The sequence below is a fragment of the Mrakia frigida genome, assembly GCF_051309035.1.
Source record: "Mrakia frigida strain ATCC 22029 unplaced genomic scaffold BDY24scaffold_43, whole genome shotgun sequence".
In the NCBI taxonomy this organism is placed as follows: Eukaryota; Fungi; Basidiomycota; class Tremellomycetes; order Cystofilobasidiales; family Mrakiaceae; genus Mrakia; species Mrakia frigida.
Genome location: NW_027481238.1, coordinates 58194 through 84933, shown reverse-complemented (window position 1 = coordinate 84933; position 26740 = coordinate 58194). Strand labels below are relative to the sequence as shown.

At 54.1% G+C, this 26740-nt stretch overlaps 8 protein-coding genes across 8 annotated transcripts; 7 read left to right on the top strand and 1 right to left on the bottom strand.

Annotated features, from left to right (window-relative positions):
* The first annotated feature begins 1529 nt into the window (after positions 1-1529).
* Positions 1530-2870, top strand: BDY24DRAFT_215409 (uncharacterized protein). Its single transcript, XM_076636535.1, has 3 exons — positions 1530-2280; positions 2352-2395; positions 2555-2870. Exons 1-3 carry the CDS (start codon positions 1773-1775, stop codon positions 2777-2779), a joined length of 777 nt encoding a protein of 258 aa, XP_076492686.1. The 5' UTR covers positions 1530-1772; the 3' UTR covers positions 2780-2870.
* A 797-nt stretch (positions 2871-3667) lies between these two features.
* Positions 3668-6316, top strand: VMA13 (H(+)-transporting V1 sector ATPase subunit H). The gene is made up of 11 exons (XM_076642300.1): positions 3668-3775; positions 3967-4168; positions 4378-4453; positions 4541-4606; positions 4678-4748; positions 4826-5054; positions 5251-5502; positions 5607-5732; positions 5809-5910; positions 6002-6089; positions 6187-6316. The coding sequence occupies exons 1-11, from the start codon at positions 3707-3709 to the stop codon at positions 6211-6213; spliced, it is 1308 nt and encodes a 435-aa protein (XP_076492685.1). The 5' UTR covers positions 3668-3706; the 3' UTR covers positions 6214-6316.
* Positions 6317-6968: 652 nt separating this feature from the next.
* On the top strand, positions 6969-9691 carry BDY24DRAFT_444816 (endo-1,4-beta-xylanase; the record flags this gene model as incomplete). The annotated part of the gene is made up of 19 exons (XM_076644877.1): positions 6969-7013; positions 7141-7385; positions 7462-7501; positions 7584-7679; positions 7763-7906; positions 7984-7996; positions 8071-8128; positions 8191-8215; positions 8283-8397; positions 8454-8517; positions 8603-8643; positions 8710-8774; positions 8841-8889; positions 8947-8975; positions 9039-9074; positions 9136-9156; positions 9230-9292; positions 9405-9427; positions 9501-9691. The coding sequence occupies 19 exons, from the start codon at positions 6969-6971 to the stop codon at positions 9628-9630; spliced, it is 1302 nt and encodes a 433-aa protein (XP_076492684.1). The 3' UTR covers positions 9631-9691.
* A 181-nt stretch (positions 9692-9872) lies between these two features.
* BDY24DRAFT_402906 (glycoside hydrolase family 27 protein) lies at positions 9873-12415 on the top strand. The gene is made up of 12 exons (XM_076642299.1): positions 9873-9954; positions 10104-10189; positions 10305-10318; positions 10463-10559; positions 10684-10893; positions 10955-11035; positions 11114-11202; positions 11267-11378; positions 11442-11545; positions 11625-11725; positions 11818-12039; positions 12107-12415. The coding sequence occupies exons 1-12, from the start codon at positions 9928-9930 to the stop codon at positions 12347-12349; spliced, it is 1386 nt and encodes a 461-aa protein (XP_076492683.1). The 5' UTR covers positions 9873-9927; the 3' UTR covers positions 12350-12415.
* A 94-nt stretch (positions 12416-12509) lies between these two features.
* Positions 12510-14454, top strand: BDY24DRAFT_402905 (uncharacterized protein). Its single transcript, XM_076642298.1, has 6 exons — positions 12510-12882; positions 13027-13140; positions 13226-13447; positions 13518-13607; positions 13672-13800; positions 13884-14454. Exons 1-6 carry the CDS (start codon positions 12613-12615, stop codon positions 14247-14249), a joined length of 1191 nt encoding a protein of 396 aa, XP_076492682.1. The 5' UTR covers positions 12510-12612; the 3' UTR covers positions 14250-14454.
* A 367-nt stretch (positions 14455-14821) lies between these two features.
* BDY24DRAFT_402903 (glycosyltransferase family 15 protein) lies at positions 14822-18303 on the top strand. The gene is made up of 19 exons (XM_076642297.1): positions 14822-15015; positions 15107-15317; positions 15877-15895; positions 16012-16058; positions 16153-16210; positions 16297-16371; positions 16449-16534; positions 16610-16629; positions 16750-16794; positions 16866-16873; positions 16943-17077; positions 17171-17271; positions 17369-17385; positions 17460-17471; positions 17555-17645; positions 17715-17798; positions 17885-17966; positions 18111-18126; positions 18239-18303. The coding sequence occupies exons 1-19, from the start codon at positions 14959-14961 to the stop codon at positions 18248-18250; spliced, it is 1176 nt and encodes a 391-aa protein (XP_076492681.1). The 5' UTR covers positions 14822-14958; the 3' UTR covers positions 18251-18303.
* Positions 18304-18357: 54 nt separating this feature from the next.
* BDY24DRAFT_402898 (mediator complex subunit Med5-domain-containing protein) lies at positions 18358-22831 on the bottom strand. Its single transcript, XM_076642296.1, has 14 exons — positions 22752-22831; positions 22566-22634; positions 22344-22448; positions 22031-22103; positions 21242-21966; positions 20987-21151; positions 20656-20912; positions 20448-20580; positions 20265-20381; positions 19999-20185; positions 19849-19922; positions 19612-19784; positions 19051-19526; positions 18358-18960 (listed from the first exon to the last, which is right to left on the bottom strand). The coding sequence occupies exons 3-14, from the start codon at positions 22410-22412 to the stop codon at positions 18392-18394; spliced, it is 3018 nt and encodes a 1005-aa protein (XP_076492680.1). The 5' UTR covers positions 22413-22448; positions 22566-22634; positions 22752-22831; the 3' UTR covers positions 18358-18391.
* A 435-nt stretch (positions 22832-23266) lies between these two features.
* On the top strand, positions 23267-26714 carry BDY24DRAFT_345161 (ABC transporter transmembrane region-domain-containing protein; the record flags this gene model as incomplete). Its single annotated transcript, XM_076637581.1, has 13 exons — positions 23267-23641; positions 23776-24153; positions 24205-24316; positions 24384-24649; positions 24739-24852; positions 25011-25201; positions 25273-25408; positions 25491-25616; positions 25678-25855; positions 25936-26180; positions 26253-26432; positions 26502-26619; positions 26689-26714. Coding segments are annotated over 13 exons (2445 nt in total), but the record flags the coding sequence as incomplete, so codon positions are not given.
* Positions 26715-26740: the final 26 nt, after the last annotated feature.

Below are 26740 nucleotides of genomic sequence, written 5' to 3'. Positions count from 1 at the left end.
GTAGGCTATCCCACCCTTCAAAGAGAGCTTCAAACGCGTTCGCTGAAGCTGACCCTTCACTTCCCTCTCAGCTCCCCTCTCCTTCCTTTCGTCGCCGCTTCCCATGGGATGTGCTCCTCCTCGTCTTCAGGGAGTCGGACGCTTCGACGCTGGCAGCTCTAGGGAGAGTGAACTTCGACTTCCTCTCTTCGACGAGCTCGCTGTTGTACCAGGACGTCGAGGTCAAGACGGCGGAGAGTCTGAAGATGTTGTTTTGTGAGAGGAAGGGGCACGGAAGACAGACAAAGGTGAGCTCTGCGTTGTATATCTCAAGACCAAAATGCATGTAGTTGACTGCTTTCTCGCTCGTCGCTATGCCTCCCGTAGGATTCCTCTCGAATCGACCCCCTCCTCTCGCTCTCCCAAATCCAACACCTCTCCCTCGACTTCACCTCCCTCCCTTTCGTCCTCGACCCCCCTCTCCTGTCCTTCGAGAGAATGGAGCAGCCCGGTCCGCTCCCTATCCAATCCCTCCGAGTTGCCTTTCATCAGTCTTGAAACTGCGGTCTCCTTAAATACCTTCGCTTGACTCTCTTTCCTCGCGTCAACCCTTTCCGAGTCGAGTACGCTGTCGCTCGTGGAGCAGACCAACCCGCCTGGATTCCCTTCTGTGGTGCCCCTCTCATCGCGGAGTGGACTCGTACGGAGGTTTTGGAGTTTTCGGGCTCCTTCGTCGTGTTCTTGGCCTCATACACCCACTCCCTCGCTGGTCTCCCTCCTCGCTCCCTCCCTCGCCGCGTCCTCCGGCTCCACCTTGCCACCCTCTGTTTCGAAGCAGAAGGTGCAGATACGTTTTTGGAGTCCCTCGATATTTTGAGGGAACCACCCTCTCCTATCAATCAGTTCGAAACGGTCGTCCTCGTCGTTCGATCGGAGCAGGAGAGGAGGGAGGTTGAAGCCGCCGTTGAGCAAGTAGAGGAGAGGTTCAGGTCGATCTTCCTGGTCGAGTTGGAGATCTAGGTGAGTCGCACTCTCCTGTGTTGCTCCCAACGCGGACTCGCTCGCTGACCTTGTTTCAACGTCGGTCAGGAGTCTCGACGCGTCCTGCGCCCTTCGTCGTCAATCCCAACAACGTCAACGTCAACAACTACGAGCCCATCCATCTCAGTACTCGCCTGGAATTTCGAACAGTGGTGAGTTCAAACGATTCTATAACTGCAGTCTCCAACTCCCCTTCCCAGAACTGACTTCGACGCGTTTCTCTTCCTTCCGCTTTCTTCAGCCGCTCGATCTTTTCGTCTTTTCGTACACGCCCGCAAACAAACCGTACATATGATTTTCTACACCTTGCTGCACGTTACTACTCCGAGAGAACCGCAGGTCGACAAGGCAGAATTGCGATCCGACTCCTTCGTCCGTCGCTCGCCAACTTTGGTTCGAGTTTCTGTGGAACGAGAGGAACGAGGAGTAATCAGCTTCGGGATTACGACTTCAGCTGGTCCGGTCGTGCTCGCTCTCGTCACTTCTTGGACCGAACTTGACGAGGAGCAGGGAGAGACGAGAAGAAGACCAGCTCGAGCGCAAAGGGCTGGCTATGATCGCTTCTCCTTCGCTGTAGAAAACCTTCTCACCCGTTTTATTCCTACATCCTATCAACCTCAGGTCCAGTCTCTTACACTCCTCCTAACTTTTGAGCAATCTTACAAAAAATCTGCCTCCGCTCGCCTAAGTCCGTTTCCCCAGTCGAGGCTCCCTCCTTCCCCTCCATCTCTCACCTCCCTCTTCAAAGGAAGATGCTCCAACGACCGCTCCTCCCTCTCTCTCTCCTCAAGCCCTCCTCCCAAACCCTCTCTCACCTCCTCTGCCTTCGAAAATCTTCCACCGCCTCTCTCTCGCTCAACGACGACACCGGAAACCACCAAGTCACCCCGGCCTCCCCTCCTCCTCCTTCCCTCCTCCCTCCCTCCCTCCGCGCTCACATCCCAGCTCTCCCTGCCCTCCCTGCTCGGATCATCAAGACCGATCCTCGGATCCTTCCTCTCCCTGGCAAGCTCTTTTACGGAGAATACGATCACCTCTCGGCCATCAACCCTCGAACGACGCTTCGACCCATCTGGGACGTTGGACCGACCGAGAACAAGGAGTGGTTCGGTCCCGAGGGAGGAAGGGTTCCTCCTCTGTGGAACATCGAGTATACGTGGGAGATGATGGATGGTGATAGGAGGGAGAGGTTGATGGGTCATTTGAAGGGCAGGGAGAAGGGAGATTGGAAGGATTTGAGCTTGGTCGAGAAGAAGGCCAGTGAGTGAAGGAGAGTTTCTGGGTTTCGCTCGGTTGGGATGCTGACTCTGGGATCTTTGTTGCTTGGATAGTCTGGCATATTGGCTACGGACCTTGGGGTGCTAGGGCGCCTGTCGTGAGTACACCTATACTTCTTCTCGTTCCTCGAATCGCCCTCTCCCTCCCCCGTCTCTCAGCCCTCCCATCGCCCTTTCCTCCCTCTCCCTGTCCTCTCACCCTCTCTCTCTTACCCCGGACTCTCCGCTGATACTTCTCTCATCGAACCTTCCGCCAGTACGGCTTCAACGAGATCCCGAACCTGGTCATCCGAGTCGTGGTGATCTGTTTCGCTTCGACGACGGTCTTCTTCCTCGCCAGAACCTGGAGGGACAAGCAGATGAAGCCCGATCGATTGAACGAGACAGAGTACTTGAGGAAGGTCAACGCTTATATGAGTGAGTGTTTGGACGCGCTATATCTTTTAGTCTCCCAGTCGGGAGAGCGAGCGCGCTTGGACTGAGACTGACGTTCTCTTTCGTCTCGTTCTCTCTCAGGGGCTAACAACGTCAACCCTATCACTGTGAGTCTCTGTTTAGCTACCCACCTTTTTATCTCTTTCACTGACTCTTCATTCTCGTTCCCAGGGTGTTTCCTCGAGCGGCTACGGAGGAAAAGGTGAGCCTCTCCGTACATCGTTTCTCTCTTCTTTCGATCAAGCTAAACCGTTCGTTCCGCTCGTCGCTTTGCAGGAATGATCACTAACAACGGAGTCTTTGGAGGTAGAGGAACTACGTTCTAAACGGGGAGGATGGAATCGTGAGTAGAGCTCGTTGGGATGGAAGAGGAGAGGACGTTGATTCTGACGTCGACGCGTCTTGTTGTTTTGATGGCCGTGGATAGGCCCATGCTTCGTGTTTTTACGTGCCTTTCAGTCTGGATTACCCTTTCCTTCTCGCCTATACGCTCTTTGTGTTTCTGTGTTCGCTCGTTTCTTCTCTCGAACCTCATTTCGTCTCGCCTCGCGTCGTCGTCGTCGAGTGGTCGATTCGTCTCGATCCTCCCGTTCTTTCGCTTCGCTTCTTTGACCTTTCTGTAGTTTCCTTCATCATTCTTTCTTTTACGGTTCATCCCTCTCTTCATTTGTTTCCCTTCCCTTCCCTTCTAGTAGCTTTCCAAACCCTCTCCATCTCACCACGTTCTTCTTTCCCTTCTTCTCTTTTCCCTCTTTTCTTTTACGATTTTTCTTCTCACTCTCGTGTGTACATAGGCCTCCTCTCTATCATGACCTTTCTCCCACCGAAAACCTTCCAACTAGAATCATCGCTCAGACCCAGCTCAGCCCAGGCCTCTTCGTCGTCGTCGCTCCTTCGAATCGTCGACCTCACCTCTTCCTCCTCTCCAACCCCCACCCTCCCCTCCCCTCCCCCCCTTCAAACTCTTCACTACTATGGACATCTCTTCTCTCTACCTCTCTGATCAAACAGCCAAGATCCGTTCGAAACCTATTCCTTGGGACGTGAGTCCCTACGAACCCTCGCCTTCCTGCTGGACCTCCTTCCGTTCCCTTCTCGCCCTTCTCCGGACTCGTCGACTGACGCTCCCTCTGCTCTCTTGCTTCTCAACCTCCTTCGTGCTCGCTCTCTCTCGGACTCAAATCCTCCCTCACCTACTCCTCTTCGGCCTCAAATCTGCCTCCGTTCAATCTAGGGCTACCAACGAGCCTCGCTCATCACCTCGTCGGAACTCTCGTTGATCAAGAAGTTCGACCGCCAACCACGAGCGAAGCAGCTGCAAGTGTTTGCTCACGAGGAGGGAGTGTACGCCGAGTTGTTCTGTACGCTGCTGGGCAAGCTGGTCAGGGTCGATACCGTGCAGGCGGTGTTGGTCGGGATGGGGGACATGTTGGCTGGTGAGTCGTCAGTCGGGTTCAATGTTTCGTTGGTTTCGAGAGAGGGTGTGCGTAACAGGAGTGCTGGTGGAAGAGCGCATATAGTCCACTTTCTCGCCGGGCAGAAGAAGGAAGGGACGAAGGAAGGAAGGAAAGGAGAGATACGAAGAGACGGAGCTGACCTCGACCCCTTCCCATCTCCGCCTTCCCTTTCCCTTTCCTTCTTCCAGAGTCGCCCGAGAGGTTCAACCTCTTCCTCTCCCTCAGTGAGAAGAACCAGGATCTTCCGTTCGGCCCTCTCGTCAAGTGAGTACCAGAAGGAGAGGAGAAAAGAAGAACGGAGCGAGAACGAGAGCTGACCTCCTTTCCTTCCTTCGAATCGAACCGAACCAGAGCTCTCTCGTTGCCTGACGAGTACATCCAGCTTCGAGCGGCTCAGTTGTTGACGGTTCTAATCTCGTGAGTAATCTATAGTTTGAGTTTCATTGAGGGAGAAGGGAACTGATGCTCGTTGATTGACGAAACAACAGAGCGAGCAAGACTCCCACTCCAGCCGCGACCCTCAAGCCTCTGCTCAACCTCCTCTCTTCCCTTCTTACCGGTGAATATCCCCTTTCCCTACTCCTTCATCCCTCTCCAACTCGCACTGACTCGAATCTCCCGCTCCTCGCTCCCCAGGATCCTCCCTCAACTCGAAAGACATCGCCCTCCAATCGCTCTCCCTCCTCCTCGCTTCCGCCCCCGTCCGTCAGCTCGTCTGGTCGCTCGAAGACTCGCCCGCTCCCGTCCTGAGCCCTCTGATCAAGATTATCAAGTCCTCGGCAAGCTCGCCGCAGATGCTCTACCAGACGGGCTTCTGTCTCTGGGAGGTGACGTTCGACAGGGAGGTCAGCGAGGGGATCGATCGGTGAGTCTAATCTCCTTCCTTTGGCTCGAAGTCTGGGTGTACAGAACCGAGAGGAGGACGAGGTATGGAGAGGAGGAGGGAAAGGGATGAAAAAGAAGGAGATTGATCCCCAAGAACAGTTCGAAGGAAGAACCCGAAACCCTCGAAGCTCACACACCACTCTTCCGTTCCCTTCCCTCCCTTTCCCTTCCCACAGTAAACTCTCCATCCTCCCTCCCCTCCTGCACGCTCTCCAATCCTCTCCCAAGGAGAAAGTCCTCCGAGTCATCATCGCCACCCTTCGCAACCTCATCACCCTCGCGCCGACCATCAACCTGCCCGCCATGCTCGCGGCCAAGATCCTGCCTGCGTTGGTCTCCCTCCAGGGGAGGAAGTGGGGGGACGACGAGGTCGTGGAGGATCTGGGGATCTGTGTGGATGCGTTGAAGGAGAGGGCGGAAGGATTGTCGTAAGTCTTCGTGTCTTATCGCAGTGCTGGGAGAAAGAAGGAGAGAGAGGAGAGGACGAGGCGAGACGAGAGAGCTGACCTTCTTCCGTTTTCGAAACACAAAGGACCTGGGACGAGTATACCTCTGAGCTCGAGTCGGGTCACCTGACGTGGTCCCCACCGCACGAGTCGGAGCAGTTCTGGAAGGAGAACGCCGTCAGGTTGAACGAGCGAGATGGAGAGCTGTTGAAGTGAGTCTCGTCTCGTCTCTTTCCTCTTTTCCTCTCCTCCGATCTGACCTTCGTTCCTGTTCGGTTGGTTTCGCAGGACCCTCGTCAACCTCCTCCTCAACTCCTCGGACGCTCTCGTTCTCGCCGTCGCCTGTGCGGACGTCGGACAGTACGTCAAGCATTGCGAGAGGGGCAAGAAGTTCGTCTCGTCTCGTCTCCCTTCCTTCTTTTCTTTTTTCCTTGCCTCTTTCCCTACGAACTCATCCTGACTCCCACTCCTTCTTCATCAGGCTCGTCAACGCCCTAGGAGCCAAAACGAGAGTCATGGAACTCATGACGCACGAGAACCCGGACGTGAGGTATCGAGCGTTGATGTCGGTGCGTTCCTTCCTTCTTTCCTCCCTCTCTTTCTCCCCCCCTTCTCCCCACGCGCCCTCTCTAGCGTACTGACTCGCTTTCGTTTTGACTCCTACAGGTCCAGAAACTCATCAGCATCAGCTAAACGGATCCCGGTCGCGTCGAGTTTGAGCTTGAGTTCTGGCGGGGTTCGTTAGTGAGTTCCGATAGGTTGGGATAAGGTGGATTATATGAGGCCTTGTTTTACGTTCTTTGGAAGGTGTTTTTCGATGGAAAGAGGGAAGGAAGGAGGAGGGAAAGAACGGAGAGACGAGAGCGAAGAGACGAGGAACGGGGAGCGCAACCCGACCCGATCTCTTCCTCGACGGCGTCCCGCTACAGACACCCATCCCTTCCTTCCAGAGCCGCTCGGTATCTTTTGAAAGGCTCGGAACCAGTGTACTCATCTGGAAGGATGGAAGGAGACGCGTGGTTCGTTGAAGAGAAGGCGGCGTTTTCTCGGTCTGGTGGGACTTTTTACATGGAAGGGAGTTAAAGCTTTGTGAGTATGTGATGGAGTGCGTTGTGGTAAAGATAGAGAGTGCTTGAGAGGGGTGGGGAAAGAGAGGAGGTGGAGGCCGAAGGGGGAGAGAGAGACGCGTCGAGGAAGGGGAGGAAGAGGAGGAGAGGAGAACGCGTCGACCTCGCGTCTCGTTTCCCTCTCTGTTCTCGGTCCTGTGCTAACTTTTTCGAATCGATGCGGCTAGACTAGCTCGCAAACTCTGCATCTGCTGACCCAGTCGATTCTGTACAGCTCAGGAAGGCTCAGAACAGGCTTGAGGACACGTCGCGTCTTCGTCTTGGTCAGTCGGTCTCTCTCCTCTCTCGCTTTCAATTCCACCAGCTCTCATCTCTTCCTGAATGGTTTTCGGTGCTTGCTGTAACTCGGTCTCTACCCGATCCACTGTACCCGGCTTAGCCTCTCTCCCTTCTTCAATCCCGCCCAATCTTTGGCTCTTCACTTACCAACCACCACCTCCATCTCCTCAAGATGCTCTTCCCTTCCTCCTCGCTCCTCCTACTTCTCCTCCAGCTCCTTATTCTCAACGTCCAAGGACAGTCTACCGCCTCTCCCGTCATCAGGAACGTCTCCCTCCTCACCGACTCGCCAGCCTACTCTTCCCTCCTCAACGCGAACGTTACCGTTCGATCGGTCCTTCAGAAGATCAACGACGCTCATCCTAGGAGAGGAAGAGAAGAAAAGTTCTACTTTGGGTCTACCGTGGCGGATCCGAGCTTGTACCCTCAGACGGCGGAGTGGACGGATGAGAAGTACAGGTGCGTTGGGGGTTCCGTCGCTCGGTGAGTGCGACGGAGCGAGCTGAAGCTGAAACTATGTTTGGGTTTTCTATAGGGAAACGTTCAACATGGCCGTAGCCGAGAACAACTGCAAGGTTCGTTCCCGTTCGACTCTTTTCCTTTTCGATCCCGGAGTCGCGTCGGTCGATTGACGATTTCCCCTCCCTTCCCGTGCAGATGTTCTCCACCCAACCCGGACCTGGAGAGTTCAACCTTACTGCCTGCCTTCAAACCAGAGATTACGCTTTCGATCGAGGACTTGCCTACCGAGGAGTGAGTTCTTCGACTCGGAGCGAACGAGGAACACACGAACGTCGTGCTGACTTTCTTCCCCCTTCCTCGACTTTGAATCCCAGCATAACCTCATATGGCACAATCAAAGGCCAAATTGGATGGTCAACGGCAACTACACCGCTCAGGAACTGAACGAAACGATTATTCCTGAGAGCGTTTACGGCGTTCTTCACGGAATGGGGCCCGACGTGTTCTCTTGGGATGTTGTGAGTTCGGATTGTTTCGAGAAGGTTGCTAAGTCAGCTCAGTACTGGCCTAACTTTGATTTTGATTGGGATACCAGGTCAACGAGCCTTGTGAGTCTCGATTTTGTCGCTCAAATAAGACGCGTCGTGAAACTGATTCATGACCTTCACTCCTCTTTCGCCAGGGACCGACAACCACTACCCTGGAATCGGAGAAGCCTACTGTGCTGTGAATGCTACCAGGTACGCGCGCTTCCGCTCTGAACTCTTGAAGGCTGGAACTGACGCGTCTCGTGTTCGCAAAGATGGCCCAACTACGCTTTTGATGGAGTGAGTCTTCCTTGCTCTTTGCCTCACCCTCGCCCTTGTAAGCTGACTTGCTAATACATTTTCTTAGATGGCCAACTCTACCATCCTCTTCAACGACTCGAACTGGATCGATACTGCCTTCATTGCTGCCGACAAAGCGAGGAATGATCTCGGTGCCCCCTGGATTGGCCTCTACCTCAATGGTGAGTGCCACCTCTCTTTCACTAAGGTGAATAAAGGCTGACCTATTTTCACGCAGACTACAACGTCGGAGGAGGAGCGAAAGCTCAGTGTGCGCTCAAGACGATTCGAAGGCTGAAGAAGTGAGTCGACGCGCCGTTCTCCTCTGTTATCTCCCTCTTTCGCTCTTGACAAAGGCTGACACTTTCCAAATGCATCTCTTCTTAGTGCCGGAGTCCCTATCGACGGTCTCGGAGTTCAATCGCACTGTGAGTTTTTCTTTTTCACGACGCGTCCCTCCGTTCGCTCATTCGAGCTTGTTTTGGTCTTCACAGACAGCGCTCAAGCTGGAGTCTACCCTTCTAAGGCTGATCAGCACTGGAACTTTGACCAGTTGAAGGTCAGTAAAGCGTGTTCGCAGATCAAAGCGCGAAAACGCACTGACGTCTCTCGTTCTTCTTCACAGTCTCTCGGACTCAAGGGAGCCATCACCGAGATCGATGTCTGGCTCACGGGTGAGTTGAATCCCTACAGTCGACACTTTCGTAGCTGACACCCTTCGATCTTTGCAGACAACTCGACTGAAAGCTACCGGTACCAGGTGAGCTTCCTTCTCTTGACTTTTCGATTCTCCGTCGCTGATCATCCACTGTTTTCCTCTCAGGCTGCTATCTTCGGCGACATGCTCGACGCTTGTCTCGTGAGCTAGACGTCTTTCCACTGAGCCCGAGCAAGCCTTACTGAACCCTTCGGTTTCCTAGTACTCTTCAAACTGCAACGAAGTCAGTCGCTTCTCGTCCCCCGTTCTCTTCGTTTCTGTCGCTGAAATCTCTCATCTTCATCTCCTGTCTGCAGTATGTCATTTGGAACGCTCGAGACGACCAATCATGGTTGGAAGACTTCCCCGACCGAGGCGTGGTAAGTTTCGTCTCTCTTTTCCTCGACGCGTCCTTCCTCAGCTGCTTCCCTCCCTCGCTGCGAAGTCCTCGACGCTCTCTGACCTATCTCATGATTTTCTTCTGTAATTCAGGCCTCTGGAACTCTCTTCGACAAGTGAGTCCCTCCTTCCTTCCTTCCTTCTCGATCCTTGACTGAATGTTGACGCGCGCGTTTTGTTTTCCCTCAGAAACGGAGAGCCCAAGCTCGCCTACTACGAGGTTCTCGCTCGACTGCAGAACTTCGCGCACGGAGGGGACGAGCCCTGCGCTACGAGCGATGGTGTCGAGGAGTGCGTTCTCGAGGAGAAGCAGCTCTGAGCAGGCGGACTTCACCCAAGCAGAACCGCGTCGAGGGTCGTTTCTTTTAGTTGAATCGGATCGCCCATGATTTCTTCTCAAATTTGCTCGGAGCTCTCGGGCTCGATTTTTTTCATCTCCTCTTTGAGCTCAAGGAGGGAGAGCCAAACTCCCAAAGGGAACAGAAGAAGGAGCTTCAGCCCGAAAGAGGGCAAGCTCCGGAGGTCTTGGAGGCGTCGGCTGAAAACACCGTTGTGAGGGCGAGCTCAACTTTTCCATCTCCTGATCCCTCCAACCACGACGAACGACTCCCTCAAGATGTCTCTTCTCGCTCTTCTTCTCGCCGTTCGTATCTATCTTCCTCCACCCAATGCACCTTGAGCTCCTCGTTCATGCTCGAAGAGATCGAAAAGGAAGGAGCCGTGAAGCTGACCTCCCTGCCTTCCTTCGTTTTGGTCCCTTGCCTCCATCTCGCCACCTTTTCCTCCCCTCAGACAACCCTCGCAGCACCAGCTTTGGCACATAACAATGCTCCTCCGATGATATCTTACAACGGACTGGCTGCAGTCCCTCAGATGGGGTGAGCTCAACGATCAAACGAAGAGAAGGACCAGGCGGGGAAACGCCGAGCTTCAGAGGCGAGAAGGAGGGCTGAACTTTTTTTTCGTCTCTCTCTGCTCTGGTTTGGTCAAAAGGTGGAACACTTGGAGTGAGTCGTGATCTATATCCATTCTCGAGGACGATCGGCGGCAGAGAGCGGGCAGGAGGTCGTCGAGGTCTCGGAGGAGATGGAGGGAGGGAGGAATTGAGCTCGAGCTCAAACTGACCTTCCTCTTCTTCCTCCTTTCTTCAGACCAGTTCGCATGCAACATCTCCGAGGAAATCATCGTGGCTGCAGCTCAAACTCTCGTCTCATCAGGTCTCGCCGATCTAGGATACGATCACGTCTTGTGAGTTGGAGCGATGAGCAGCAGCAGCACCGCGATTGAGTGTTTTTCAACACGTCTCGCTGACTGCTCTCGTTTACTTTTTGATCGTTCGCATCTATATCCTTCTTGGTCGTTCACCTCCCAGGATCGACGACTGCTGGCACGCACCGACTCGAGATGCGGATGGACGACCTCAGGTCGACGAGGAGAAGTTTCCCAGAGGAATGAAGGTCCTCGTCGATGAGATACACGCGATGGGATTGAAGGCCGGGATCTACTCGTCGTCGGGAACCCACACCTGTGGCTTGCAGTTCGGGAGTCTGGATTACGAGGAAATCGATGCGGAAACTTACGCGTTCGTGTCTTCTCTCCCTCGTCCTCCCTTCGCCACTGCTGACCTCGAGTCTTTTCAACAGCGACTGGGGGTTTGACTACCTCAAATACGACAACTGCTTCAACTCTGGGCGGTATGGAACGCCCCTCATCTCGTTCAATCGGTGAGTGGGCTCGGTTTTTTTCTTGTTGTTCGACGCGTCTCGTTTGCCTCAGCCCCTGACATGTCGTTCTCCTCTCAGCTACAAGGTGATGAGCGATGCTCTTCTCGCGGCCTCGGAGAGAACTGGACGACCGATCTTCTACTCGCTGTGCTCTTGGGGAGAAGATGGTGAGTGCTCGCCTCCGATTACCTTCTTCTCGAGCTCTCCCTCACGCCCTTCTTTTCCTCGCAGGCGTTGCGAACTGGGGAGCAACGATCTCGAACTCGTGGAGAGCGACTGGAGATATCGAAGACAAGTTCGATGGAGAATCGGACGACTGCCCCGTCACTGCCGACTCCGTCAAGTGAGTTTCGTTTTCCCTCTTCTCCTCCACCTTCTGCGCTAAGATCTTCACTCTCTTCGACAGCCCCCCTGGGTACTTCTGCTCAGTCTCCAACATCGTTGAAAAGGCCGTGCATGTCCTTCAAAAAGTCGTTCGAGGTTCATGGGCTGATCTCGACATGCTGGAAGGTGAGTTTGTTCGAAATAGAGTCGCGTCGAAGCTCGAACGCTGACCTCTCCCTCTTCCTTCTCCTTTTCTTTCCTCCAGTCGGTCGTGGAGGTATGAGCACCGATCAGTACATCGTCCACTTCAGTCTCTGGGCTATGATGAAGTCTCCTCTGATTCTCGGAAACGATCTTACGATCATGGTGAGTCTCTCTTTGCTTTGAACCAGGACGCGTCTCACCTCGCCCTCCGTCGCGTCGGCGTTTTGACCCCCTCTTCTCTTCGTTCGACGCAGGACGATACCACCAAGGCGATTCTCTCCAACAAAGCTGTCATCGCCGTCAACCAACACCCCGATGGAGCTGGAAGGCCTGCTAGGAGGGTCCAAGGGAAGCAGGGAGAGCTTCAGGTTTGGAAGGGAGATCTGGAGAAGGGAGCGTACGTCGTTGCTGTCGTGAACTGGACGGACGAAGACGTCACGGTGGACGTAGCTCTAAAGACGATCTTCAAGTTCGATGTGAGTACTTTGCCTCGAGACGCTCGAAACTTCACTGACCTCTCTCTATCTTTATTTTCGTTCACAGGCTCCCTCTCTTCGCTCCTCTCACTTCACCACCGAGGATCTTTGGGCTGCTCCTCACTACCCTTTCGCCGGTTTAACCACCGACTTCGGAGCCAACGAGATCCCCACCATCGTTACAGAGGACCTCGTCGGGGTTCAGGTCCGGAAGCATGGAGCGAGGGTCTGGAAGTTCGTCATGAAGGACGAGAACGAGAGGAGGGCCGAGGAGGAGGGACGACGGGAAAGGGTCAAGCAGGAGCTTTGAACCATTTCTTAGCGTGATATACAACTAGAAGGGAGATCTTGGAATGGATTCGAGTGTGACTGGCTGTTGTAAGACGAGTCGAGGGAGTGAGAGAGACGCAGGAAAGCAGTCGGCGAGACTGAACTCGAAATGAAACTCGAGCTCGTCTTCACCCAACTCTCACTCACGTTTTCCCTTCTTTCGCCCTTTCCTCCTCTGTCGACGTCCCTCCCTTCTCCCTCCCTCCCTCCCTCCCCCTCTTACTCTCCTCCATAAACAGCACCATGTTCGAGACGAAGATCAAAACACCCGCTCGACCTCCTCCTCTCCTTTCTCACATCAAAACCTCTCCGACCCTTCGGCATGCTCACTCGACTCTTCTTCCTTCCCCACTCTCGGAATGGACTCAATCGCCTGCTACGAAGGCTAGCGCGTGGGAGGAGGTGAAAGAGAGGGAAGAGAGGTTGGACAGGGAGAGGGCTGACGGACGGAGGGCGAGAGGTCGAGCGATCGTCCGAGACTTTGAGTGGGGAGTCCGGGAGCAAGAGGGGAAGGTGAGTAAATGGACCTGCTCTTCATGGTAGAAGGATGGGGCAGAGAAGTGGGAAGTTGCTCAAGGAGGAGAACGAAAGAGCAAAATGAGGTCGGGAAGTCGAGCTCACCTCAGTCCTTTCTCCTTCTCCTTTGCGTTCCCACAGAGACAACGCACCAAATCCCTCTCTACCAGCGTTCTAGTACCTCCTCCTCACCCAGAGACTCGTCGAGTCTCACTTGGATTCCAGGAATCTCTCTCCCCAGTCCTTCCAACCGTCGTTCGTCCTCCTCCATGAGGCCTCCTCGGCTCCTCCTCCCTCTGTTGTGAAGCTCACCTTCGTCCGCTCTCTCTTCCCCTTCTAGAAATCCTCCCCAGCTCTCACCACCCTTCTCGCCTCTTCACCCGCCTTCTTCAAGTTCGTCCGAGGTTCTCCAGGCATGAAGACCTCGTCCTCCTGCTCCTCTCTCGACGAGAAAGCTGGAGGAAGTCGACCTCCAGCTTTCTCGTACTCCTTCTCCTCGGATCCTCCTTCGCCTCGAACCAACTTCTCAAGACCCTTGTCACTCGGAGTCCCTAGATTGGAGGTGAGTGTTCTCGATCGTTTATCCTTCGGGAGGAAAAACATCCTGACATGGCTGGTTTCTCTTCAAGCAGAGTCCTCAAAGCATCGGAAGCTCACCCGTCCGAACTCCCGTTTCTTCGACGAAGAACAGAGGAATCCTAAGGAAGCGATCAGCTCTTGGAGTGAGTTTAGGCTTCTCTCTGATATCCAAAAGGGATACTGATCCTCCCTCTGCGCTTCAAACAGGAATCCAACTATCACAACTCGACTCCCATACCCTCCTCCTCGCTCCCCCCTCACGACCCTTTCTCCTCGAGCATCACCAAGACCCTCGTTCCCCTTTCTGCCACTTCGACCGTATCAAGAACTTCTCGAGTGAGTCTGTCTTCCATCTCTAGCTTTTTCGCCAGCGAAAGCGACTTCTGACCATCGTTTGCCTCTGCCTCTGCTTTCCAAAGCGACGCGCCAACACCTCCGCGGCCTCGACTCCCACTCCTCGAAACCAACCTCCTCTCGACCTCGCTCTTCTCTCCTCTTGCATCTCCCTTTCCCTCTCCTCTCCCGCTCTCTCTTCTTTCGACGCCAGATCCCTTTCTAGGCCCAGTCAAGCTCACCAACACTCCTCTTCCTCGAGCGCCTCCTCTGTCGTCGTCGAGTCGCCCTCCCATTCGAACCGAGCAGCGAGAAGCTGGACGACGTCCATGTCGCACGGGAGGGAAAAGATGAGGAGGGAGGCAGAAGAGAGGAGAAGAACTGAGGTTGAGCTAGGGCTGGACGAGGTGATGAGGCTGGCTGTTGAAGTGATGGAGGAGACGGAGGACTAGCTCGACGCGTCGTGGTTTCTTTTTGCTTCCTTTTCCATTCCTTTTGATCGTACCCGCGTCACCTCTTTTCTACGTTCGTTCTTGCTTTGCTAAATCCCTGTACGAGTCTTATCATCCTTTCCTTCCCTCGCTTTTCGTTGTCGCTCGTTCCTTTTTCCCTGCTTGCTTGTTTTGTAGCGCTCCCTAGATCCTCTTTCTTCCTGCTTTCTTTCAGTATAACGACCCGCTATGTCTGTTATCGATGCCTGGCCTCCTAGCTTCCACAACACATCGGACCTTCCTCTCTCGAAGGAGAGGGGCGAGCAACTCGACTGAGTCTTCTCTCTCCTCTCCTACATCGCCTGTAGACCAACAGCCACGAAAGAAGGAAAGCTGAGAAAGGCCATATCTAGTGCAATTTGAGGTCAAGAAATAAGGAAAGTGAGGAATGAGGCAAGAACAAGAGTCGGCTGAAGAATTTGAGACGACGCGTCGTCGGATCGAAGGGAAGAGCAAGCAGGAGGGGTAGTTCGACTATAGCGAGCCAGATCACTACGCGTTTGACCAGCTCGCTCCCCAATCCATCTTCAAACCTCTGAAACATCTTCCGTCGAGTCTTCTATTTCTCACCGTCGTCAAGGCGAGCCGGATCAGAAGTGGTCGAGCTCGTCAAAGGCAAGTTCAGGACCCTCAAACCGCATCTTCCCCTCCTCACACCTTTTCCCTCGAGATGGCCATCCTACCTCGCTCGCCCTACAAACTAGGACTCATACTTCTCGCCTTTGGAGTAAGTCTTCGTCCTCTCCCTGTCGAGCTTCAGAGGGTCGAACAGGCATCGAAGCTGACCTCCTTCCCTCTTCCTCCCTCCTTTCGCTCAGGTCTCTCTTCACACTCTTCTCACCATCACTCACTCAGGCTACGCTGCCTCGACACATCCCAAACGTCTACTAGGAGGAGGATCGTCGCCGTCGTCCTACTCTGGAAACGGAGGGAGCTCGCAATGGACAGAGTCTGACGGGCCTGCCTTTGGAGGGAACGGGACCAGAGGTGGAAGGGGAGAGAAGGCCAACGCTGCCTTTGTGTTACTTGGTGAGTTTATTTACCTTATCCTCTATGAGTACCTGCGCTGTTCGTTCTAGAGGAGCTCAAGAAACGGAGGATTGCCGAGGGGAGGAAGGCGAGGCCATCTCGCGAGATTGGACGTCGTTCAGCCCACCTCGAATCTCGTGAGCTTTCCGGCTCTGGTTGAAGGCCCGGAGCTTCGTGGCTACTTGCGAGGACCTGCAGAGGCCTCTATGGTACCTGGAAGGACGTTTGAAGGTGGCTGGGAGCTGCACAAGACCAGTCGGCCCTTCCCTCGTCGAGCTCGCAGTTCGACGAGGCCTCTTCACCTCCCTCTGGCGTCGTGAAGTGATGGCTAGCTGGTGGAGCACGAGTGATACAGTGCTCTCCGTAATGGAATGCTGCTCGGTTGCTTGTGGCCACAGGCAGGGCGAGAGAAGGGTCGGTGACCTGACCTTTCGAGGTCGCAGCTCAAAGTTCTGTTGCTGGCCTCGCAGCTTTTCAGATTGTTTCGAGACCTCCTGACGTGCCTGATATCAGAGGAACATACGGCTGACCCTTTGCGTATCACTTTGGATCGGATTAGCTCGAAACTCGGATCTCTGGTGAGTACGAACTTTGCGAGCTCAATCTCCTCCCTTCCCTTCCTTCTCGAGCTCGCCCTTTCAACCCCCTTCTCGATCCAGCTGACATTCGCTTTGCCTTCTGTTCATTCTCAAAGGGAGCTGGCTTCGTCCATCAAGCAGATGGAGTCCACCTTCAACCACTGTTCGTCCTGAGATCCTTTCATCTGTCGCAAGTCGATCAAGGTTCAAGCTCACCCGCGTCTTCCTTTCCTTTCCTTCTTCCTTCTCGTTCACAGGGGCTGGATACCCTTACGTCTTCTTGAATGATGAGCCGTTCTCTGACGAGTTCAAGAAGTGAGTTCCAGTCTCGAAAAGCTCTGGTTCTTTCTTTGTCGGACGTGTCGAGCTGACCTCCTTCCCTCCTCGTTCTTCCCGCCCAGATACACTCAAGAACTCACCGACGCCGAGTGCTTCTACGGACTCATCGAACCCTCTCACTGGAACCAGCCCGATTGGTGAGTCCTCGATCACATCTTTGTAGAAGTTGGAGTTCTCGAGCTCACGTCCTCTCTTTCGCTCCCTGCATGCACAGGATCGACGAGGAGAAGGCTACTGCTGCTAGGAACGATATGATCGAGAAGAAGGTCATATACGGTCACTCGGTTCCTTACAGAAACAGTAAGTGCCTTCGGATCCCTCTTTAGAGACGGAGGGAGACGAGAGCTGACCTCGACTTCCCGTTTGCTCCTTCAGTGTGTCGATTCAACTCCATGGTACGCCCACCATCCTCTCGCCTATTCTCGGAGACAAACCCTCGGTCTCGTGGTTGCCTCTTTGCAGGTCGAGAAACGCACGCGCTGATCCCTCTCTTGATCGTTCTTTCTCTCTTCTAGTTCTTCTACAAGCATCCCCTTTTGGCCAACTTCGATTACTACTGGGTTTGTTCCTCCACCATCGGCTCTCTGTCGAGTCTCACGCTGAACTTCTCTCTTTTTTCTGTCTCGTTCAGCGAATCGAGTCAGTCGAAACATCACCTCGTCCTCCTCCTTCGACCCGACTGACAACATTCTTCCTCCTTCTCTCCAGACCGTCGATCAAGTTCTACTGTGATCTTGATTATGATCCTTTCCTCGTCATGAAGGAGAAGAACGCCGTGTACGGTTTCGTCCTCTCGCTCTTTGAGTACATCGAGACGATTCCCACGCTTTGGGACGCTACCAAGTCAGTATCTTTCCCCTTCCCGCTCTTTCGCGACGTCGTTATCTCGGAGAAGGCTGTCGATTTGTTGCTGACCCATTATGTCTGCCAAAACAGGGAGTTCGTCGCGTCGAGACCTGATCTCAAGGAGACGATGAAGGGCAACGCGTTGGAGTTTGTGAGCGAAGACGGAGGAGAGACTTACAACAGGTGCCATTGTGAGTCAGCCTGCTCGTTTAGACGTCATCCTTCCGTTCGGAAAGCAACGCACTGACTCTTCCTTCCTCTCTGTCTCTTCGATGTCCCTTTTCGCAGTCTGGTCCAACTTCGAGGTTCGCTCGTTGTCTTTCACAATCTGCCGACTTCAAAGTTACTGACCTTCTATATATCCAACCCTTAATTGCAGATTGGAGACCTTGTTCGTCCTCCCTTGTAGAGTTTTCGTCGTCTTCGTCGCTCGTCCCGCTGACTCCCTCCCGGTCCTCCTTTCCTCGATGGCAGAACTTCTGGAGAGGCGACGCCTACAACTCATATGTTGAATTCCTCGACAAGAAGGGTGGCTTCTACTACGAGCGATGGGGAGACGCTCCTGGTGAGCCTTCGTTCATCGCGTCCCAAGTTCCGTCGAGGCTCGAGTTCTGATCCGTCTTTCCCAACGCAGTTCACTCCATCGGTGCCGCTCTCTTCGCCAAGAAGGAGCAGATCATCTTCTTTGAGGATATTGGATATACGCATAACCCCTTCAGTAAGTTTTCCATCGCTCTTGCTCCATTCCTTCTCTTTCTTCGCGACTGACAAGACGACTCGTCCGTTTCTCCCTCTGTTCGACAGCTCACTGCCCACAGGGTGCTTCGCACAGCGCCGGGAAGTGTTCGTGTGATCCTAAATCAAACTTCGATAATGAGTGGTATTCGTCAGTAATCATTCTTTCGATAGGGGCCCTTTTTTCTGGCTCTCCTTCTCGCCTCTTTGCTTCGATGCGACGACGCGTCGCTTTTTCGCCCCGACTGACTCCGTTCCCTTCCTTCGTCCCCCCTTTTCTACGTCCCGAATGCAGATGCACCAAACGTTTCGTGAGTTCGTCTTCTATCTGTCTTCGAACGCTTTCACCTGACAGAGCTTGCTGGAGAGAAATACGAGACGACCTAAAACTGACCCGTCCTTCCTCTTCGTCTTCCTCTTCAGCTCGCCCTCTGATCTCAGTTCGACTCAAGTATGCAAACCCGATCAAATGTTGTTTTAAGCACCGTAGCAAGGAACTCCTGCTAACGCCAGAAAGCCGAGAAGTGAAAGGATCGAAGAGCGGTGGCCCCAAAGCGAGAACTCGTCGGAGTGCCATCAGATCGGATCTACTAGCCCCTCCCCTACATGCTTCTCCTCCTTGAGCACATCCGCCAACGACCTTCTCCACTCTGCGCCTTCACTCCTCCCTCCTCTTCCAACGACCTTCCGCGTCTTCGCACCCAGACTCTCGACCTCCTTCCTCGCCCATCCGACGACCTTCGACTCCCCGCTGCCCTCCATCTCTTCGAGCAGCCTCCTGACCCCCGTCACCAACTCTTTCAGCAGTTCCTCAGATCGAGAGCCGGGCGTCGGGTTGGCGTCGAAGATGAACTTGAAGAGGAATGTGTTGACGAGAGAGGCGCTCTCTTTTCCTAGCGGGAGAGCGATCAGAGCGACGGCTCGATGGAGAAGAGGGAGATTAGTTGGTGCGGCTGGTGAGAAGGAGAGGAGTTCGGCGAAGATGATGTGGAGGAGTTTGGCGGGCGGGACGTGGTGAAGTTGAAGGGAGAGTGTTGGTGGGGAAAGAGGTGTCGAAGGAGAGAGAAGATGCCGGATTGTGAGGTGAAGAGAGGTTTCCCAGGTTGTAGTGGAATCAGGCGTAGTGGAAGAGAGGGGATCGATGCCTGAGAATGAGAAGAAGAGGGAGAAGGCAGATCAGACTCCGACGCGTCGGGAACGGAAAAGATTGAACGAAGAAAGAAATAACGACGTACCCTTGGCTTCGAGTACCTTTGCTTTGACCTCATGTCCAGTGGAGCCACCTCCCTGCCTCATCACGAGATCCAGACCGGTCTCCGTTTGGAACAGCCTCAAGATCGAACCTCGTGCGAGAAGGAGGACCGTCGGAGGGCAGCTTGATCCCATAACGAGGAGTTGTAGCATCTGGAGGTGAGATGCAGAGTAAAGACTGCGAGAATGGTCGTGAAATAAGAAAGAGGGAAGACGAGGAAAGTCAGCGTCGCGTGAGAGGGGGACGAGGCTCGAAGACGGGAGCGCGAACCCAAGCCTTCGAATCTCTCTGACGAGCCACTCGAGAATCCCAACGAGACACCAGCTGAGCAGAGGCTGGAAGAAATACGAGATCCCATTGCTGAGAGTTTCCGAGTCGATTATCTGTCGTTGAGAAGCCATGATCGATTGGGAGATGATGGTCGACGAGAGGCGGAGGAGAGTTCGAGGAGGCGTGGATCTGGCGGGTCAAGAGCGGAGGATGCGAACGATCAGACTTTCCGACAGGGAGGTTGAGTGGAAAGGGATGGAGATGAGCCACCTACCTCAGCAGATCGTCTGCGATTCCTTCCGGACCATGGAGAGCGCCAATCCATCCTCCGACGAGGGTTCGATCTTCCTCGTTAAGGCTGGAGAGCGGAAAAACGACCGAGCTCGAGCGAAAGATGTCGGTGGTAATCGTTTGACCGTTGACTTGTCCGAGATCCGTGCGAGTGAGCTACGTACACGCGTCGAAGTCAGACCACGTCGAGCCGACATGAAAGGAAGGGGAAGGAACTCACGTCGTATCCACGAATCACGATCTGCAAGAACAGTGCAACCTGTCCGTACTGCGTGAGAATGCCTTGAGTATCGCCTGGTAGGAAGCGATGGAGGCGAAAGAGGTCAGCTTGACGGTCCTGCTCCTCGTATCAAACGAACGAAGAATTCACCGTATCCGTCCGAAGCGAACTCCTCCAAGAACCATATCCCCTCCCTGACGATTCTTCTCGCACCATCCTCGACCAATTTAAAGATCGTTTCGAGGTGGAGAATCGCTGCTGGAGTCGAGAGGAAGAACGACGCGAAGTGGGACAAGGAATCGAGGTCCTTCATGTCGGTCGTCCAGGAGGTGTATCTCTGCGATGACGAAGGAAGCGGAAGGTGGGTCAGGATGTCTCTTTCAAGGAGGATAAATAAGGGAGAAAATCGCGCCCACCTCCATAAAAACTGAGGTCAGAACGGGAAGAGCCTCGTAGTCGACCGAAGCTGCCGAGAACACTCGAGTGAGCTCCTCGACGTTGGAATCCGATGTGAGAACGTCGGCGTAGTATTGCTGTTGAGAAAACGCAAGAAGGTCAGACCCAAGACGTGAAACGGAAGAGCCGGGCAGTAAACTCACCTCCATATCCCTACCGTCCGTCTCAACTCGAGGTCTCCGTTGATCGTCCAACCCAAGCTCTGTCACCACCTCCTTGTCGATCAATCCAACCTCGAGGAATCGCTCGACGAAATCTTGACGGATAGCAGGATGTCTGTACCGAAGAAGGAAGGGAAGAACGTCAACCTTCAGCTCTCCCGCTTCAAATCGAGACGCGTCGAAAACTCACCTCGCCTTCTCCGACCCACTCGCTCCCTCGTCCCATCCCAGGAAGTCTCCTCCACCTCCCATCAAATCCATAGCATTCGATCCATCATCCTCGCCAGCCAGAACAGCAGAAGGTCGTCGCTTGGTTTCTAGTTTGGCGTGCTCCAGAGCGTCGACCTGGTCGAGGAGAGTGGACGAGGCAGTCGAGGAGAGGAGGGATCGAAGAAGCCAGGTCGAGTCCGTTTGGGAGAGAGGCAGAGAGGCAAGAACGGGTGGGAGCTGCGAGGTGATAAAAGTAGGAGGACAGTCAGGTGGGAAGTTGACGACGAAAGAAGAGAAGCAGAAAAACGAACGATGCAAAGTCCGAAAGTTCGAGTCGAAGATCCGGCGGCGATGGACGAGAGGATCGAAGTGTATAGAGATAGAATGAGCACTGGGTGGGACTGTATTGGTGACGGAACGAGTTGAGTGAGGGCTGCTCGGAGGATGGGAAGAGCCGAGGACGAGGGTTGAGAGGTCTGACGGGAAGGCAAGAAACGCGATTAGAAGAGAGTCTACGGGTTTGAAGAGGGAGTAGATACCAAACGAAGAACCGAGAAGATACTCACGAGTGAAATCAAAAGCAGATCGCCCATCTTCCCATCAACTCCAGCAGTTGCGTCCTCCAACTCGCCCGCCAACGACGCGTCGACCAAGCCTTCTCCGACTCCAGCTCCACCTAGATCCAGCACTCCATCCATGCCAGACGTATCAACCAGACCTTCCAACGTTCCCTCCCCACCTCCAACCTCCCCAGTTCCATCTCCAGCCAGCAGCATCATCACCGTCCTGTCCACATCGTCTCCAGAGTGCATCGATGCGACTCCTCCTCCTCCCAGCACCACATAACTCTGCAATACGCCTCTCACGAATTCTGCGTCTTCTCCGGTCTTCTCAGCAAGCGACCGAAGAACTTCCTCGACTCCGAGATGATGCTGGTTCGCTCCTCCTTCGTCCGCGTCGTCGAGGATGGGAGCGGCCATGACTCGAGGGGCGAGTTTGAGGAAGGAATCGTCTCCTTCGGCGGCGGTGGAGAGAAGAGGTAGAAAGACGAAGGTTTGGGAGGACGATAGTCGGTTGTGAAGTGGGAGAGGGAACGGGATCGAAGCGAGAAGGAGGGAGGTGAGATGAGGAGGGATGGCTGCTGGTGACGCTGAAGAGGAAGAGAGGAGGGCGGAGAGGAGGGTGAGAGGTGGGACCAGTGGAGGATGAGTGAGGAGAAGAGAGTGGGTAAGGTAGGAGAGATGTAGGGGTGATGGGTGGGAGGGAGTGATGAGATGAGGGAGGAGGGAGACTGAGAACGAGGACGAGAAGGAAGGATGAGCTTGTCGTCGCATTGCAGGAGAGGCAAGACTCACGCAGGATTTCCGAGGGTAAAGAATCCAGAGGGATGTTATCTCTAGTAGCAGCTGACTTCAGGAGAGATTCCCACTGGGACAGAACAGCAACGAAGGAGAAAGGTCAGCGACGGAGAGCTCGACATTTCCTTCCTCCTCCTTCGTCTGATCCATCTCAGCCCCAGCCAAGGTGATGTACCTCGAAGGGGAAGTAATCGAGCCTTCGAACACATATTCAGAGCTCTCCGATTCGAGTTTCGACCTCGATTGACAGCGAAAGGCGACGGAAAGCTCGAGAGACGAGGAAGGGAGGAGGAGGAGGAGTCGGGCTGACCTGGAACGCTTGCAGAGACCGCTGCCACGCCGCATGGGTGACCTTCGAGACTAGAGAGGTAGGTTCCATCTGTAGCGAAAGATGATGTGGTAGAAAATGTCGAGTCTGCAAAGAAACAAAGATGGAAGGCGCGAAGAGGAATCGAGGAGAGGTCAGCTCCATCTCTTTCTTCCAGCTCATCAATCTGCGTCTCTCCTACTCGGATCTGGAAGGACGACATACCGATATAATCCTTAGAGAAGCAGCTAAGCGATGGTATATGTTTTGTGTGGGTCAAGCTCAGCTTTCTGACTGAAAGAGAGTGGACAGGCCAAGGAGAGAAGGGAAGGGGAGGAGAGGTCAGCTTTGTTCCTTCGGCCCTTGCTCCTTTCCTGACAAGGAACTTCGAGATTCTTCAGCTGGACTAACTTTGGTATCCGGAACTTGATTGTGTCTCGATTGTTCAAGCTTCTGGGAGGGAGAGGGAAAGGGAGGTCGGTGTTGAGAGAGGGAAGACGTCGAAGGGCAAGAGCGGAGATCAATACCTTCTTCTTCGTCAAGGACAGCTCACAGATTCGAGAGGTAGAATATGTTGGCTGAAGAGGGACTCTCAGCTGAATTGATCAAGCTAAGGCCTCGGATCTTCCCAAACATGTTTTCGCGATGTTTCTCACTCACTTGAAACGCGTCGCCAAACCGTCGCTTTACGTGTCCCTCTCGCCGTTTTCACTTAGCACAGAGTTCTCGCGATAGGAAAACCCCTTGAGACACTTACGAGAGTGTGATCAGGCAGATTTGCTTCCCGGGCGTCGCCAGCGGGGGGGAAGGCTGTTAGCAGCAGGACATGACCGACTGCTTACGAACTCACTTTCCTTTCCTTCAACGACGACGGCCTCGTCTTCGCTCTTTCACCCCCACCCTTCTCCCCAAACCTCATCCCAGACATGGAGTACCTCTCCTCCTCGGCTCCTTTCCACCTTTCAACTCTGCTCTCCCTCAGTAGCAGGAGCTTCAACTCAAGCTCCGCGGACGAGTCGACCACCCTCGACCTTTCTTCCTCCTCCTCCTCCCCTTCGTCCTTCGTCTCCTCTCTTCAACGCTCGTCGTTCTCCCTCTGCTACGATCCCGAAGGATGGGGGCCTTACTCGGAGCTCAGATCCAACGATCTTACGCCTTGCTTTGAAAGTGCGGCTCAAATGCTTCCAACGACGGTGCTGCTGTTGGCCGGAGGGCTGATGGTCTTCAACTTGAGGAAGAGGTCGAAGAAGGAGAAGGGAAGAAGAGGGGATTGGAGTGAGAGATTGTTATCTTGGAAGCTGGTGAGCTATAGTTCCTATCCTTTCGTTTGGGCTGAGCTGAGGGGATCGCGGGCAATCTGGGAGGGGAAGAGAGGAGGGAAGGAAAGCTCGAGCTCACCTCAAACCAACCGCCCTCTTACTCCTTCTTGTTGCAGGCCCTCATCACCATCCTCTTCGCCATCTCAATCATCAACCTGGCGTCCTTGCCTACCTCCACCCCTACCATCTCCATCGACTTTTTTTCCGCCCTCTTCCTCATTCTTGCTACAACCCTGGCGCATCCCCTCACCTACCTCACCCACACTCGCACGCGTCGAGCCAGCGACGTCCTCCTTCCCTTCTGGGCCATCTTCATCTTCGTAGCCCTCCCTTCCCTCAGGACTCGGTACCTCGTAGGATTCAAATCGGATCGAGACGTAGGAGCTTGGACGACCTATCTCATCTACGTCGTCGTGGGAGCCGTCGTCTTCGCTTTGGAGTGCTTGGGACCTGAGTTCGAAGGATTTGGAGGGAGAATCAAGCTCGAGGACGATGTGGTGGCGGTGGACAACGATGCAGGAGAGGAGGAGGAAGAAGCAATCAAGGAGAACCCAGCCTTGACCGCGAATTTCTGGTCTCGCATCACTTTCTCGTACCTGAGCCCGTTGATGGAGCTCGGAGCTAGTCGCCACGTTGAGGAGTCCGATATTTTTGATCGTGAGCCTATTCCACGTCTTTGTTGTTTTAAAAAGGAAAGAAACTGACGCGCCTTTTGGCCTTCCAGTCGTTCCCTCTGATCACGCCGACGTGCTCTCCTCTCGACTCGCCGCCGAATGGTCCCTCGCCCGAGAACGAGCTCACGCCAATTCCACCCCCTCCAAACCCGTCAAACCATCGCTGTTCCGAGCCTTAGCAGGAGCTTACGGCGGACCCTACTTCGTCGCAGCCATCTTTAAGCTCGTCAACGACTGCCTCTCCTTCTCGCAGCCTCAACTTCTCAGACTTCTGCTGAAGTTCGTAGCGAGCTACAGGACGGAGACTCCGGATCCTGTGAGTTGTACTCGTCACGCTGTCAACGCGTCAAGTCAGAGTCGGACCTCGAGGCTGACCCTCCTCTTTGTTCTGCTCGTCACGTACAGGCCATCAAGGGAGTCGTTATCTCGTGTGCCATGTTCGGAGCTGCTCTCATTCAGACGACTCTGCTTCACCAGTACTTCGATCGATGTTTCTCCACGGGTGAGCCTCTTTTTCTCGTCCTTTTCCGTCGTCGTCGTTAAGCTCGCTGACGTTTTGCCTCTCTCTCCCACGTCCCTTTCCCGCTCAGGTATGAGAGTGAAGGCTCGTAGAATCACGCTCAAATCTTCTGTTTCTCGAGGACGATTCCTGACTTCCTCCCTTCTCTTTGCTCTAGGCTGGAATCATCACCTTGCTCTTCCAAAAGTCCCTCCTCCTCTCGAACGGAGAGAAGACCGGTCGTACAACGGGTGACATCATAAATCTGCAGTCCGTTGATGCTCTGAGGATCGGGGATCTTTGCGCCTACGGGATGATGTTGTGGAGCGGGCCGGTGCAGATAACTCTCGCCTTCATTTCGCTTTACAAGTGAGTTTCCGTCGCGTCGTCTTTTCTCGTCTCGTCAATTTGTCTCGACCTGACCTCTCCTCTCCGTCCAGCCTCCTCGGATGGAGTGCTGTCTGCGGAATCGCTGTCATGCTTGTATCGCTTCCTCTCGCCGCTCTCATCGCTCGATGGCAGAAGAAGCTTCAGGTTCAGCAGATGAAGATCAAAGACGCTCGAACGAGGTTGATGGTTCGTTGCGTCTCTCTTCCTCTCATCTTGACCCCTCGTTACGAATGAAGGCTCACCAGATTTTTGATCCGTTGCGTCGCAGAACGAGATCCTCAGCAACATCAAGTCGATCAAGCTTTACGCTTGGGAGCAGGCATTTTCGGAACGAGTTTTGAAGGTCAGGAACGAGGAGGAGCTCAAGGTCATCAGGACGATTGGAATCGTCAACGTGAGTCTATCTCTTTCCAAAACGAGAAGAAGCGTTGAACTGATCCGCTTCGACCCTGCAGGCCTTCTCTGGATTCGTCTTCGTTGCGACTCCCGTCCTCGTCGCCTTCGCCTCCTTCTCTGTCTATGCCTACACCAGCGACGCTCCCCTTACCTCAGATATCATCTTTCCGGCCATCTCTCTATTCACACTCCTCCAGTTCCCTCTGTTCGCAGTGTCGATGATTATCGCGGCCCTCAGTTCGTTCTTCTTCCCTCCTGCCCCTCCCTCTCTTTCTTTCCGATCCAACCCCCAAGCTAATTTCATATTTTCCCTACAGTCGAAGCGATTGTCTCAGAAGGTCGTCTCGTCAGCTTCCTCGATGCCGCTGAACTCCAAACCGACGCTCGAACGGTCGTCGAGACCTCATCGGATCTCATCGACCTCACCAACGAACTCGTCTCGATCAAGGACGGCTCGTTCAAATGGCTTTCGTCCTCTGAGGAGCCGACTCTCAAAGGAATCAACCTGGTTGTCAACAAGGGAGAGCTCGTCGGTGTTTTGGGTCGAGTTGGAGACGGAAAGGTGAAGCTTTGACGTGTTTTCGAGGCTTTCAAGTGAGTCGCTGACCGCTCCTCTTATCTCTCCTTTCCCTAGACTTCTCTCCTCTCAGCACTTCTCGGAGAGATGACCCGATGTTCTGGTGAAGTCGTCGTTCGAGGGAACGTCGCCTACTACTCTCAATCGAGCTGGATCCTCTCGGCGACGGTCAAGGAGAACATCATCTTCGGTCACGCCTACGACCACGACTTCTATCTCCGAGTCCTCGACGCCTGTGTAAGTCGTCTTCGTGCGAATCAAGCTCTTCCTTCTCATTCTGACGCGTAGTTTTTCCTCTTGCTTCAGGCTCTTGCTCCCGATCTCGCTATTCTCCCAGAGGGAGATCTCACCGAGGTCGGAGAAAAGGGAGTTTCTCTCAGTGGAGGACAGAAGGCAAGAATCGCTCTTGCGCGTTGTGTCTATGGTCAGTTGGATCTTCATTGATGCATACCGCTCTCGAACTGTGACTGAAAACCTCAATTTTTTCCTTCAGCTCGTGCCGACATCTACCTCCTCGACGGTCCGTTCTTCTCTCCCCCTCTCTT

What these genes read in the sequence shown, in the direction of transcription:
- BDY24DRAFT_215409 (XM_076636535.1), top strand. Translation starts at nt 1,773, where the DNA reads ATGCTCCAACGACCGCTCCTCCCTCTCTCTCTCCTCAAGCCCTCCTCC. An exon ending in CTTGGTCGAGAAGAAGGCCA is followed by an intron (nt 2,281 to 2,351) that starts GTGAGTGAAGGA and finishes TTGCTTGGATAG; the next exon opens with TCTGGCATATTGGCTACGGA. An exon ending in GGGGTGCTAGGGCGCCTGTC is followed by an intron (nt 2,396 to 2,554) that starts GTGAGTACACCT and finishes ACCTTCCGCCAG; the next exon opens with TACGGCTTCAACGAGATCCC.
- VMA13 (XM_076642300.1), top strand. Translation starts at nt 3,707, where the DNA reads ATGGACATCTCTTCTCTCTACCTCTCTGATCAAACAGCCAAGATCCGT. An exon ending in GATGGGGGACATGTTGGCTG is followed by an intron (nt 4,169 to 4,377) that starts GTGAGTCGTCAG and finishes TCCTTCTTCCAG; the next exon opens with AGTCGCCCGAGAGGTTCAAC. An exon ending in CCGTTCGGCCCTCTCGTCAA is followed by an intron (nt 4,454 to 4,540) that starts GTGAGTACCAGA and finishes GAACCGAACCAG; the next exon opens with AGCTCTCTCGTTGCCTGACG.
- BDY24DRAFT_402906 (XM_076642299.1), top strand. Translation starts at nt 9,928, where the DNA reads ATGTCTCTTCTCGCTCTTCTTCTCGCC. An exon ending in GTGCTCTTGGGGAGAAGATG is followed by an intron (nt 11,203 to 11,266) that starts GTGAGTGCTCGC and finishes TTTTCCTCGCAG; the next exon opens with GCGTTGCGAACTGGGGAGCA. An exon ending in GTCACTGCCGACTCCGTCAA is followed by an intron (nt 11,379 to 11,441) that starts GTGAGTTTCGTT and finishes TCTCTTCGACAG; the next exon opens with CCCCCCTGGGTACTTCTGCT.
- BDY24DRAFT_402905 (XM_076642298.1), top strand. Translation starts at nt 12,613, where the DNA reads ATGTTCGAGACGAAGATCAAAACACCCGCTCGACCTCCTCCTCTCCTT. An exon ending in TCCGGGAGCAAGAGGGGAAG is followed by an intron (nt 12,883 to 13,026) that starts GTGAGTAAATGG and finishes GCGTTCCCACAG; the next exon opens with AGACAACGCACCAAATCCCT. An exon ending in GGAAGCGATCAGCTCTTGGA is followed by an intron (nt 13,608 to 13,671) that starts GTGAGTTTAGGC and finishes CGCTTCAAACAG; the next exon opens with GAATCCAACTATCACAACTC.
- BDY24DRAFT_402903 (XM_076642297.1), top strand. Translation starts at nt 14,959, where the DNA reads ATGGCCATCCTACCTCGCTCGCCCTACAAACTAGGACTCATACTTCTC. An exon ending in CTCGGTTCCTTACAGAAACA is followed by an intron (nt 16,535 to 16,609) that starts GTAAGTGCCTTC and finishes TTGCTCCTTCAG; the next exon opens with TGTGTCGATTCAACTCCATG. An exon ending in TGTGTCGATTCAACTCCATG is followed by an intron (nt 16,630 to 16,749) that starts GTACGCCCACCA and finishes TCTCTCTTCTAG; the next exon opens with TTCTTCTACAAGCATCCCCT.
- BDY24DRAFT_402898 (XM_076642296.1), bottom strand. Translation starts at nt 22,412, where the DNA reads ATGGAACCTACCTCTCTAGTCTCGAAGGTCACCCATGCGGCGTGGCAG. An exon ending in GGTCTCTGCAAGCGTTCCAG is followed by an intron (nt 22,104 to 22,343) that starts GTCAGCCCGACT and finishes GTTCTGTCCCAG; the next exon opens with TGGGAATCTCTCCTGAAGTC. An exon ending in AGTGGGTCGGAGAAGGCGAG is followed by an intron (nt 20,581 to 20,655) that starts GTGAGTTTTCGA and finishes TCTTCGGTACAG; the next exon opens with ACATCCTGCTATCCGTCAAG.